The following is a 13,218-nucleotide window of genomic DNA, read 5'->3' on the forward strand; positions in this document are numbered from 1 at the left end:
ACCACACGCACTGTCACGTCTCACACAGTGACCTCTGTCTCTATTTTGATATTGGGGAATAATTTTGCAGCTGGTATGAGATTGCCTCTACTTTCTTGCAGTAAATTCTGCTTCTCAGACATTCTAAAAGCCAACTGGAGAGCAAAAGTGGTTCGGATGAGCATTTTTTCCTTTTCCTTCCCAACGAACTGATATCCCACAGTCAGCTGTTCTGTACCAGCCAAGAGACGGTAATTCCTGACCCAGGGCTGGCACTTCTTGAGGCGGAACTTGACTGCTTTCCATTATCTCCCTCTGCTTCAATTAGCCATTATGATTAAACCAAATTGTTCATCACTACCATCCTATTTGCTATGAGAAATTGTCTATATTGCCTCTTCCTTAGATTCGTCCTCAAACCTCATATCTGCATTCTTACAGACACTGGTTTACTCAAAAGAGTACAATAATCCCTGTAATTATTTTTACAGAGCAAAATACAAGAGATTCAGAACATTTTGAAATTAAAATAATCTAATCATCTTAGCCATAAGATCATCATCTGTAATTACCAGCTTAATACAGAATGCGCTTATTTTAGGGAAAGAAAAGTCATTAGAAGAAATTAAAATATGATTTTCTTATTCACCCAGCTCTAAAAGCAGCCCTCCAGGCTTTGTTGGTTTGTTTCTCCTCAGGCTGATGGAAAAAGGTTCCTCAGGTCTGGTCTAAATTTTATGCTATTGTTAGAATAACCATGTGCTCTACCTCCCTCCACATCTCACCGCTTAGAAATAAAGTTTGTTCAACAGAGCAAGCAGATATTTCTTGATCTCGGGGGGACGGTGTGAAGTAACGTAGCTGCCCCACTCACCTGCTGCTCCATCGTTTGTGGATGGACGAAAGTCACAAAATCAACGGAGAAGTAACCAAGCACTCCTTTCGATTTACAGGTTTCTCCAATTTTTAAGCAGAGGGAATTGAGAACTGCCGGATCAACAGAAGACTGCGGAATGGTGGTGCCAGATGATCGCAAAGGACCATCAGCATGGAGCTGCTCTCCGGAGGACACTATTTCTATCTTGCCTGTTGGCTCTATCAGCATATCCACCGTCAGGTTTGTGACTTTTTCTGCACACGGGAAGGCTTCTATCACACCACCTAGCAAGAAATGAATTAGCTGTGAAGCTGGTAATCAAATTCACACGTGATGCTCTTAGGAGTGCACAGAATGAAACCATCCCACTCCCGTTGTGCTCAGCCATTGCAGGGAGGGCTGTTATGGAGATACAGTGAGTAAATAAGTGTGAAGTGAGCAGCGTAGCTAGAACCCAGGAATCTCCTAGAAGAGAATGAAATATCTCATCTGTTATAGCACTGTACAGTTCAACTAGTGGCTTTTGAGCTGTAGAGGCTTTGCAAGCAGTTCCGAACTATATTCATCCACATGAGAAACTTGATGTGTAGGTGGGAAGGTTTCCCACTGGGAAATCACAAAGAAAACTGCTCGACACTCTGGATTTGCCTTTTTACTGCATATAATGCCAGAACTCAGTTAGGATAAACTAATATGTCACATAAATTGGTTTTATATATGTTAACTGGCATTATTTTTCAAAAGCTTTCAATCATCATCTCTTCCACAGATAAAGAAGTATATGAAATATATATATCCATTATATATAATACAAAACATTGGCAGGGCAGAATCACTACAGAAATTTACTACTGAACCACAAACACTGCATCTTTTCTGTCCAAAATTTGCCATACAAATATAGGGCGTTAACATGTCTGTGTGAAGCCTGCTCCCAGATGTGCTGATTTTCCAGTGATCAGAGAAGGGTTTTATCTGTACTGCCTCTTCTGGACAGACCTGGGCTCAGTTCTGAGCTCTGGGCCAGTTGAGCACTGGCCACCTTCCATCCGAAGGTGCCACAAGAGGGTTTAACACCGGAAGCCCAGCCGAGGGCTCGGCACCACGCGAATAAAAACTCTCCAGCTATCAGATTGGAACTCTGGTTGGAGGGCAAGAAAGAGCAGGGCCATGGGCTGACGAGGAGTCTGTGCTGGTCACTGTAATGGACAATGTGACACCGCATTACGGGTCCTCAGTGGTGACGCTGCCTGCCTGGAAGGCAAAAACTGGGGAGAAAAGCTCAGGTCTTCTCCAGGCCAGTTAAAGATTACGAGCACATTTCGGTTCATGCAATGTATGTACAGAGCATCCAGAGTTCACATATCGTTCCCTTCCAGGTTGTATGGGAGAGAAACGGGAGTCTGGCAGGTGTTTGCTCACCAGCACCTACAAAAGCTGAAATATTCTCACATTTACCTATGTGCAAACTCACATGCCAGCGTTCCCTGAAGCCCTTTGCAAAGGGTGAGGGCCTCCAGTACCCAGGATTAAAGAGCTGGTGCTTAGTGATTCAGAATCACGTAATCCAGGATTAATATAGGTTAAATGCTTGGATGGGACATATGAATGATAGAACACTTGCCTATAATTCATTTGTAAATGAACATTTGAAGCATCATGGAGAAATAATAGGAGATAAATGTTTAAATGGGCCCAAGATTAACAAGAATATGGCATACAATATGGTATAATTACTCCTTATAACACTTAACAGCGACTTTGCAGTCTTATTTACCTTGACTAAGAAATGTTTGGAGGAATTTTTCCCATGTAGGGAATCGTTTCTCATTGACTGGCTGTACGTGCTGTGCTAAAAGGCCCGGCAGCTCCTGGGAGATCTTCACCAAAGCTGGCTCCTGCAGAAACAAATTAAATAGAACCACAAGCAATTTTACTACAGAAATGAAAACTGCTTGTGGGGTGATTAAAAACCAGGCCTCCAACAGGCAAAAAAAAAAAAAAAAAAGGCAAAAAAAAATGTGGTTACTGTTTACCCACAGTCAGGAAGCCTTTTTTAATTTTTCTACTTCCTACTCCTCCCTCCTATTGGAAGCTGTCCTCTGAAAGACATACCCCCCCTTCAGTACAGCATCTATTTCATGATAATTTATATCAATAATTTGATCTGGCAACTGAAAATGCTAAGCACATGGTAACTGCTTGGGGATCAATACCAGCAGTCAATAACTTCTACATTGTTTGTATTTTGAAGCTGCACATATTGAAATTGTCACATAGGCCAGAAATAGTTTTACTGATTCTATGTTTAAGCTCTTACATCAAACCAAACACCTTTTAGTTAGTTTAAAACAAAACAAAAAACTAGGAAGAATAATCAACTCAAAGTGTTTCTGAAGCAGGAGATATCCTTTTAGACTCTCCAATCTAACCAAAATTCACAAGTGTATTTGTGCCTCTGGTCAAATCTGATGATTCATACTATAGGAGATAAATCAGCTTTTTCTGAGTTTCAGATTCTTTACTATATTATCACACAAAACAAAACCATTAAATACAGAAACTGCGTTGCTTTTACTGTTCAGAAACACCCCAGAGCTACACAAGCATATAAAGGGCAAGGACCCCGACTCTCCTGCTTCAGGCTCCTTTTCTTGCTGCTTCAGAAGTATTTGCTCCTTCCCCTGGGTCTCTTTGCTTCTGTTTTACATGCTCTCTCTTCAGCATCCCAAACTTCAGGAGATGACCAATCATCCTCTGATCCTGGCAATGTCCTAAGCCACAATCATATTATCTTGAGCTTTGGAGGAACAATAAAACCTTATGGCTAAAATCTAACAATAGGAGAAAAAAAATTTATCTTTTTTTCCAGACCAGCAAGCTTGAAAAGATGGGCTTTGTTGTGCAGCGCATGATGTGACGTAACCAAAACTACAAATTCAAAATCAGCTTACTGTGATTTATCTGCCAGAATGAGGAGGATGGGCCAATGACCAGGGAATCAACTTTGCATGTAGGAGCCCTAAATATACCTTGTTCCTGAACACAGTCTGCCTGAGACTTCGGGGTAGGGACTTTCTGGCTGTGCCACAGAATCTGGCCTTGAAAGAGGGACAATTGCTGTCCCTACCACACATGGAATTGAGAGAAAAAGTGCCTTCAAAATATTGAGGTGCTTAGATAATGATGCTGATCTGTGGTATGTAGGCTCCTGTCATATACAAGGAGAAAAGATACTACAAAATGGTTTTAGTCAGTATACCATAAGCATCATGACCTTAACTTTATGGCAAAAACAAAGGACCACAAAGCCCGTGAGATCCAAATTCAGAATTTACCAGATTTGGGTCTTGCACTGCTCATTTCCTTAAAACCTGTAAGGAGGAATTCAGGTTTTGGCTGTCTCAGCTGACCAGAACAACAGAGCAGGGAGCAAGTATCAGTTGGCCTTGTCTTGATTTGTATTTGCGTTGAAATATTGCTAAGGCAAGAAGTCACGAGACAAGGTGATTCATTGCATGGTGAAAATCAACGCAGCTTTGGAAAGACGATGTGAGCCACGACAGATGTCACCGAGTTGCTGACTTACAAATTGGTTTGCGCCTCTGAGCGTGTTCAGCAATACCTCTGTCACACCGAGTCTCATCCCTGAGATCTCATCACTTTGGGCATTGTGCAATTTAAACAGAAACATTAAAAAAAAAAACCAAACAGAAGTCTGCAATGGTTGCCTGAAAGCTTTTGATAAATTACTGGGGAAAAAACTAATAATCCCAGCTGGATGCATGGAAGCATTTGAGAGTGCTGTGACCAAGCTTGTATCAGTAAAAATTAAACTACGGGTGTGTGAACTGGGGTAAAATTTTCCATGGGAGTTGAGGGCAGCTGTGCCAGCTCCACGGAGAAGTGCTGGGGACAGCTGTGTGTCCTTAAAACAGAATCACAGGGTCGTAGAATGTCTCAAGTTGGAAGGGACCCATAAGGATCACCAAAAGTCCAACTCCCTGCTCCTCACAGGACTACCTAAAACAAAACCATATGACTAAGAGCATTGTCAGGATATTTAGAATCATTTTGGTTGGAAAAGACCCCCAAGATCATTGAGTCCAACTGTTCCCCCACTCCTGGCACTACCCCATGTCCCTGAGAACCTCATCTCTGCGTCTGTTCAACCCCTCCAGGGATGGTGACTCCACCACTGCCCTGGGCAGCCTGTTCCAATGTCCGACAGCCCTTTGGGGAAGAAATTGTTCCCCAGATCCAACCTCAACCTCCCCTGGCACAACTTGAGGCCGTTTCCTCTGCTCCTGGCGCTTGTTCCTGGGGAGCAGAGCCCGACCTCCCCGGGCTCCAAGCTCCTTTCAGGCAGTTCAGAGATCAGGTCTTCCCTCAGCTCCTGCTCTCCAGGCTGAACCCCCCCGTGTCCCTCAGCCGCTCCCATCACACTTGTGCTCCAGCCCCTTCATATTTGAGATCCCTTTGTAAATTTTTATACCAGGTTTTGGAAATAACAACCCTGGTTTACCTGCACAAGAGCCCCAGCTTGACAGAAGCCTGCCCTGACACAGAGCAGAAGAAAGACTTGGCACCTGAGTCTTGAGCACCAGACCATCTCTCTTTGGACAGAGTTGTTTTCAAGGCTCACACATGGCTATGAAAGAAAGCTCCATAAAGTGGCTGAAAAATCAAGCAGAACTTCCAAACTTTGCCGTGTACCGAAGGGCACAGCTACCTGGCTCACAAAGAGGCTGTTGGTAAGACACAAGTTCTCCATTCACCTCATCTACACATATAGTAATGTTGTATGCTGTTACTCGCTGTCCATATGATGGATGTTAGACAGGCAAGACTGTGGTACTAATAACTAACCCAAGAAAATCTGAAAAATGTTCTTGAGATCAAACCCAACATGTGTATGTAACACTTAATGCCGTGATAATCAAGGTGTTCATGGAAGGGAGTCAGGCAACCACTTTTTAAAGAGCAGCACCTGGGATTCTAGTTAAAGGGGTTTTTTGCAACTCTAAGCTCTAAAAAGGCAATAATCCTGATTATAGGGAGTTTTAGTAGGCAAATTCAAGCCCAGATCTAACATTCACTCACGAAGTCAAACCTTTTAAAAGGAGCAGTGCTCGGTAGGCTAATTTCATTTAAATTGGACGGTATCTCCAGCAGAGTTTACCAATGTTTTATCTCTTGATGTGGCCCAAACCAATTCAGAATCATAGGCTCAATGGAAACAGAGCATTTGTTCAAATCTTTCACCTGATGTTTCTTAGCACCAGTATAAAAGGAGCAGCCCACGTACTGGTTATGTCATGGAGAAATCTTTCAATCTATCCAAATCTGCTTTGCACCTTTTTATAACAACGAATAAATATTACACCTTTTTTCCTCAAGTATAAAATAATTTCTCACCCTTCTGCAAGCTGAATTTTGAAAGGCTTTCTTAGAATGGCAGTTGCAATAAAAAATTAGGACCAAACGTGGCACATGCTGAAGGCATTGGTAGGAAATCTACTTGAGACATCAGTCACAGAAAAGCCTGTTGAGAAGATAAGTAAATAAACAGAAAGAAGAAATAGACTTAGAAACAGGAAGAAAGACCTGGGGACAGAAAGAGGCTGCAGAGCAGAATGTGTGAGAAAGACTTAGGGCTTTTTAGCTAAAAATCAGATTGAAAGGCAATTATTTAGACCTTGCAAGCAAATAGAGTGAAGAAAGTAACTCCAAATAAGTAAAGCTGCCTGGGCCAGAGAAGAATAAAATCAGCAGAGATCCTCAGCAATACAAACTGCCACAGCTCTGCTCAAGTCAATGAAGCTGTGGCAATTTATGCCACTTCAATGGCACTATGACAATTCATACCATTTATACCGTGTATCGTTTACACTGCGATCAGTGGAGCTCTGATAACTTATTCCAGCTGCCTTGGCATGAATTGGTCCAGCGCGGCTTATTCTGATGTTCTCAGCGTCACCAGCAAACATGGTTATATTGGAAGAGGCCAGTGACTCTCCAAATAACGGTCATTATTTCCTATTTTGAAAATTAAACCAATTTAACATTTTTTTCTAATTCAGACAGGTACATGCTGGCCAGAATCACAATCTACTGCACTGAACAAAACCATTTGAGAGGTTTATAAAAATGGAAATGTTTTTGGAAGCGATACACTGTGAATACCCTATCTGCTCAAAGTTTGCATCCTGATTTAAAGCCCAGGCATTTAATTGTTAACTGCAAATTTTAAAATTAAAAAGTGCCAATTTTGCTTCCACGAGCTGGAAAAGTATGTTCTGATAGAAGGTAACATCATGTAAAACAGCCATCATTACCAAGTAACACAAATGTTTTTTGTATGTAAAATTGCTTTGTAAAATATTTGCTCCATCTGCTGAAAGTAGCAAAGACAATTTTCCCCGATAGCTAATGGCCCATTTCAGCTGGATGGCAAGCGATTCACTGGGGCTGCGCCTCGCATTAAGCAGGATGGCGAAAAACAGCGCGCAGAATTCTCCACTTATGCCGTATTATCTACTCGCTGCTTCCCGAGAGCCTGTCCCTCATTATCGCGGCCTTCGCCGTGGATCAGCACACAGGACCGGGGTCGCGTTGACTCAAGAGGCTTTTTGTCAAAGCGAGGCACATATGCTATGCTTCAATACAAGAGCACAAAACAGCCACTTTCCCTGACGACAAGAACAAGGAGGTTAGTTCTCTTTCAACTTTCCAGCACTTAAACTGCTGTTCCTTTTTTTCACACCACATGGGGCCACGGTTTTCTCTTCGGGCTCACGCTGGCACTCCACACGCTGAGGATTTCAATATATAAAGATCAAGCACTTCTTTTAATTCTAAATCCAACTACATACACACACACAAAAAAAAAGCAAAAAAACCCCACTGGCCTAATCCAACCCCCCCTCAATTGCCTGTTCCATTGTAGACTTTGCTATTTGCCATTCCTCCATTGAGAAGCACATGTTTGCATTGTGCCCCCAACTCCTCCAACATCTGCTAACAGACCAATAAAAAATAAATAAACCAGGATTGTTTAGAAAGAGATCCTTTCTATTTCCTCCGAACACTCCTAAACAGGCAACGGCAGTATGCTGCCAGATCCCTTTTTGTCTCAGAAAACAATATACGTGGAGAATATAAAATTGCTGCAGCCTGTGCTACCAAAAAACAGACAGAAAGAGGATTCTGAATCTCTGTGAGCCTGTCAAATAATTTTGCGTGTTTACGCACAGCATGTTAATTTGAGATTAGGATAATTTTATTAAATGGTTTGCTTTTTCAATCAAAAAAATACTGCATTGCTATTTTATGCATAAAACCATGTCCTTTGCAGGGCTGCAGCACTCATCTTTCAAGGTTCCCTGCAACTACCTTTGGAGCAAAGAAAATGTAACATAATTATCATAATCTTCAAAAAAATCTCTTGTTAAAAAGCTCACATTTATTTCAAATGTGGCATTTGTAAATTCAGGACATTGGGATGTTAATTCTCATACAAAATAAGTAATATTTGAATGAGACTTGTCTATATTTTAATGAGATCTCTGCAAATGCATAGACAGTACAGATGCCCTCAGATTAATAACATTTTTCTAATGATTTTATTTTTCTCTGTTTCAATCTCTGTAAATTTTGTTTGCTTTTGTTCACTTGCCCTCCTTTCTGGCTCATATCTCTAAATAAAGGATTTAACGAATTCCAAAAATCTGATTTCAAAAAGAGAAAAGACATCATATAGATAATCCCCGTCACTTCCCAGGAATTTTGTCTAAATTGCGGAGCGGCAGCGCTAAAGGAATTGTCAGACAAAACCTGCATTGCGTTTCACAAACACCACACGGCTAAACTTCTTTCATTCGTAGAGTTGCCTCTGTGCTACTTTTTGGATTTTAGCAAAACAAACATTTTAAAAATAATCCAAGCAGGCATTTTATTGGCTGCAATAACATTAACGGATTTCAGATTTCTTTAGTGCTCTTGCTTTATCCTCTCCTTCCACGCTGTTATTGCGGCAAACTGGCACTTAAATTCAATTGATTCAAAATATTCAGGATCCATATGGCCTCAAACCCTGGAGCTGAAGTTCTGATATTGCCTCACTGCTGTTTTCCAGCATTTGCCTCTACTCCAGTCCCCAGATGGTGGAAGTAACATTTAAACCTCCTTTCCTCTGCCTTGTACAATAGACCTTGGCACCATTTCAACTGTTTACTCCGGTAATTAACAGCACTGATACCACAACAATTACAACTCCTACAATCTTAACACAATAATGCTATGAATTAGTGAGAGCTAATGGCTGGAAGGTATAGTGGTTCCAGACTGCGAGATCTGTGCATTTTTAGAATAAAATAAAAGGTACAAACAGCACGCTTGCGGTAGACAATGATTACCTAGTAATTAGTTTACACAAAGCTTCCTATTTAATGGCAAAACGCTGTAATTAACGCGTGACAGAAAATCAAAGGGTACTTTGTAAGCATATGAAAAATTAACACTGCAGGCCTATAGCTTTATGTACTGATTAGAAGCATATTAAATCAATAGGACATACAAACCCACAGCTTGCATATCTGATTATCTAAAGTCTTAGGAATGGATATCATGGCTTTAATTTAACCAAGGGATACAATTATCCTGCTTTATTTTACTGAGGATTTAAGAGTCACCTGAAATATCACTATGACAGCATCATAGATATATTAATAAACTGAATAAGAGCACTACAGTCTGTTCACAGAGCCAGTAAATATTTAAACTATTTAGGATATATTGCTGACAGAGCATTGCCCATGCTAGAAAACAACCTGCAACTCTATTGCTTTATAGCTAATCAGGTTCTTCATTAACTCCTTGGGTTCTTTTTTTTTCCCCTAAGAAACATCCCACCAGCCGGAAGAAATTTTAAAAGCCTGTCAAAATGTTGCAAATTGATATTCTGTGGATCTGTCAGAATTCCTGGCCCTCTTCAGGCTGAAAAAATTACCACACCTGTAATTGTGAGTGTACAAACCCAGCAGCAGAGACGATGTCCCAAAGTCTGCCTGGGGGTTCCTCAGTGTTACACTAACACCAACTTCACTGCTTGCAGTTTATTCTGGTTTCAGTAATATTTGTGGCGCTGCCCCAGAACAAAGGTGGTGGCATTACAAAAGGTGATGGGAGCGGTGAAAAGGAGAATGGACAGAAAAGAAGGAAAAAAGCAGCGTTGGGAGCTACCCTGTGTTCCCAGACTGTCAGAAACAACTGCGTGCCAGCAATGCCGTATTTCTGAAATTACACCTTTGACAGTATTACGGTTGGTTTTATTTTGATCTATTTACATCTGTTTACTCTTTACTCTGAATTCGTCAGTAAAGAAGCAAGATGTGATCTGTAAACTTCAGGGTTCTTAACGGGAATGCAATTCATTTAACCAGTAAAGAATATGCTCACAGCTACTCATGATTTTCAGATAATCACAAAGTTTATCTGTTACTTATTACAGGACTTCTGAAAGTTGAACACTTTTTTTTTTAACTTAAAAGAGCATCTAGCATTTCACATCATTTTATCTTGGCCTTTGAAACAGTAATTTTCCAATAGCAATCAATACAAAATCTGCAACCACTGTCTGAATGTTGCTTTATGCAACTCAGACCGAAAGTCGTATTTCCCAGATTTATCACCTTTCGAAAAGATTTTGATTTCCTCTTACACATTTTAGCAAATTAACCAAGATATAGTCTGTAAGGAAAAGAAACCATGACAAAATCCTGTGACACAACTGGAGGCCGCAAGATTCAAACACTCTTAACAGTTAAAACACGAGGCTGCCCAAGTGTGCTAAATCACTTCTTTCTTCTACAACAGATATTTAATGGAGTGTTTTGAAATGGTTGTGTAGCTTTGGTCAGTTCTTATTGAGAGAATATTTGTTGCCTGTGTTTCTGCATCTTGTTTTAATCTTGTATTTTCAGGTCTTTTCTTTGTTATTCCCACACTTACCCCTTTTTTGTCTTCAGTCTAATCTTTGTTATCTTCAGGATTGCTACTTGGTAAACTCGCATCATGTTGCTGGTCCTGGTGGTTAATTAAGAGTTGCAGTGTAATAAAAGGTAATTCTAAAATTAATTTGACTAGTAATTTAACCTAGTGATTTAGATACTATTTAGAGTTCTATAGTCATACACAGGAAGGGATCTCTGCATAGTCCTGTGTTATTTTATGTAAAAGGGGAACTGTTAAAAGAAGAAAAAAAAAAGGGCAACACTACCAGGAGGGTGATGTTATCTTTCCTCTAAAAGGAAGGAAGGATGCAAGTGTTCTGAGAGTCTGAGGTGGCATCTTGAGCCCCAAGATTTGGAGTCAGAGACCAGGAGACTTCGCAGACTTTGACAAAAGTTCAAAAAGAAACAAAAGCACCAAATAGACTTCTGTAGACCACTTTTCCACCAATGTCCATCTGGAATTCTGAGGGGCATCTGAGCAACTTTCTCCAAGGTCATGAAAAATGGCTGGATAAGGTCTGCTTAGCCCCCAGTCTTGTCTCTGATGGTGCTCACACGTGGATGCCCAGGAAAGAGCATTTAGACAAGGTTCTTAGGGATATGGTTTAGTGCTAGAGTGAGCTTACGTTATGGTTGGAGTCGATGATCCTGAGGGTCTCTTCCAACTGAAATGATTCTATAATTCTGTTCTATGAAAGGATGAAATCAGAGTCAGCGTTTCCCTTCCCCAGATACTCTCCCACAACCTCCAACAATTTGCAACTCAGAATCCCTCTAAGCCAGAAACTGTCAGCAATAAAAGTCAACAATTTTCCATGAATTTATACAGTTTTCTGGTAAGGGTCCATTTAAGTATAGGTGAGATTTTCCAAAAACGGACCTGCTGACTTTCAAAAAGAGTGAGCTGCCAAGCTTCTCAGCATACTTTGGAATACCAGAGAATAATAAGCATTGCAGACATCTTTCTCTAGGTATTTTTCTGCTGTGCACAGACTGAGTCTTTAACCGGTACAGAAAACAGGTTGGCAAATCATGCTCAAATGGCACAAGAGCATTTCACACAGCACATACGCCTTACATGCACATCTTAAACAGTACAAAATCTTATTTCCTCCCTACAATAGTCATTCACATCACAAGATACAATTAAACTGGTAAGGTGTCTCCACTTACTGATGTTTTTGCTCGTAACTGGGGCCAGATCTTGATATGCTTTAGCAAACTGAAGAATGTCTCCACAAATGGCCTCATGAGTGCCAAATGTGCATTTGTGGAGGCAGCAGTTGTCTCAATATTGAATATTATTAGAATCTGGGCCTCAGGATGAAATTTTTTCTCTGCTGACAGACTGCAGCAATGCCCAGTGGCATGAAGGCCTTACGAAGACGTTCAGCATAGTTTGTGAATTCAACCCTTTACTCAGCTGCAAAATAATTGTTCAGATAACTCAGATGCTGCATTAACAAGGTAAAATACATCGATAATCCTGTCCTGTACTTCTGTTTGCCCAATGTTATCTTTGAAATGAGGAATCTAAAATCAGTCTCATTTTTAGATAGAATAGATTTTTACACAGTTCAAACTCACGAACTACATGATTTTTAATCTGTTGCCTACTACATACCAATGAGGAAAATCTGGGTATCGTGTCTTAAACTGCTATGCAAATGAAGCTATTTGTAAGTATTAACATAATATAGTGCTTACAGTCATATTCTCATTTCTAATAATTCTACCAGAATGGAGAGTCTTTTCACTGTACTCTTAGCCTGCAGGATAGTCTTTCATCAAGAAGCTGAATTTTTCAATAACCTGCCAGCATCCGTTTTGTATGTGGCAGCCTGTGCTGTTGACACAATGTCTTCATTATCAAAAGAAACAGGTCTACATACTGTAATAGGACATTAAAGCATGCCTCTGCTCATAAACTAATGCTTTGATGTTTAAAAGTGTATTCCTTAACAAAGGATGATTTTAATCCTCAGCTCTCAATGGTAACACTCAGTGGAGACTGCAATTCATTATATATAAAAAAGGTCTCCTGTTCTACAAAAGAGGGCTAAACTTGGAAGGCAGAAAACCTTGAACACACATATTCAAACAAGACGCTCAAAATGGCAGCAAGTTTCATGTTTTGCCCAAGCCCACCTTCATACTGGTCTGGATTTATGGAAGCTTTCCTACCGGCTCTAGGAAATTAGGTCAAATACATTATTCCGTATAGATTTTCCAACTTCTAACACATGGTTATGTTCAAGGGCTTCTAATGGGTTGATTCCTGGTTGCATCAAAGCTCAACATAAATGCAGCATAAAAGGGAAACCAAAGAATGCCAGTTATCACTGTGTC

At 40.6% G+C, this 13,218-nt stretch overlaps 1 protein-coding gene across 4 annotated transcripts in view; it reads right to left on the reverse strand.

Annotated features, from left to right (window-relative positions):
* The window catches only part of IQCH (IQ motif containing H), a 69,686-nt gene that overhangs the window by 17,240 nt on the left and 39,228 nt on the right, over positions 1 to 13,218 (reverse strand). For 2 of the 4 annotated variants that reach the window (XM_071813944.1, XM_065847868.2), the window contains exons 15-17: positions 11,496 to 11,558; positions 2,634 to 2,754; positions 854 to 1,140 (exon numbers count right to left, since the gene is read on the reverse strand). In XM_071813944.1, the coding sequence (XP_071670045.1) occupies positions 854 to 1,140; positions 2,634 to 2,754; positions 11,496 to 11,558 (471 nt within the window). The remainder of the gene's footprint in view (positions 1 to 853; positions 1,141 to 2,633; positions 2,755 to 11,495; positions 11,559 to 13,218) is intronic. The other 2 variants (XM_065847869.2, XM_071813943.1) reach the window with 1 other exon arrangement.

Source organism: Patagioenas fasciata, chromosome 12, assembly GCF_037038585.1.
Source record: "Patagioenas fasciata isolate bPatFas1 chromosome 12, bPatFas1.hap1, whole genome shotgun sequence".
Taxonomy (NCBI): domain Eukaryota; kingdom Metazoa; phylum Chordata; class Aves; order Columbiformes; family Columbidae; genus Patagioenas; species Patagioenas fasciata.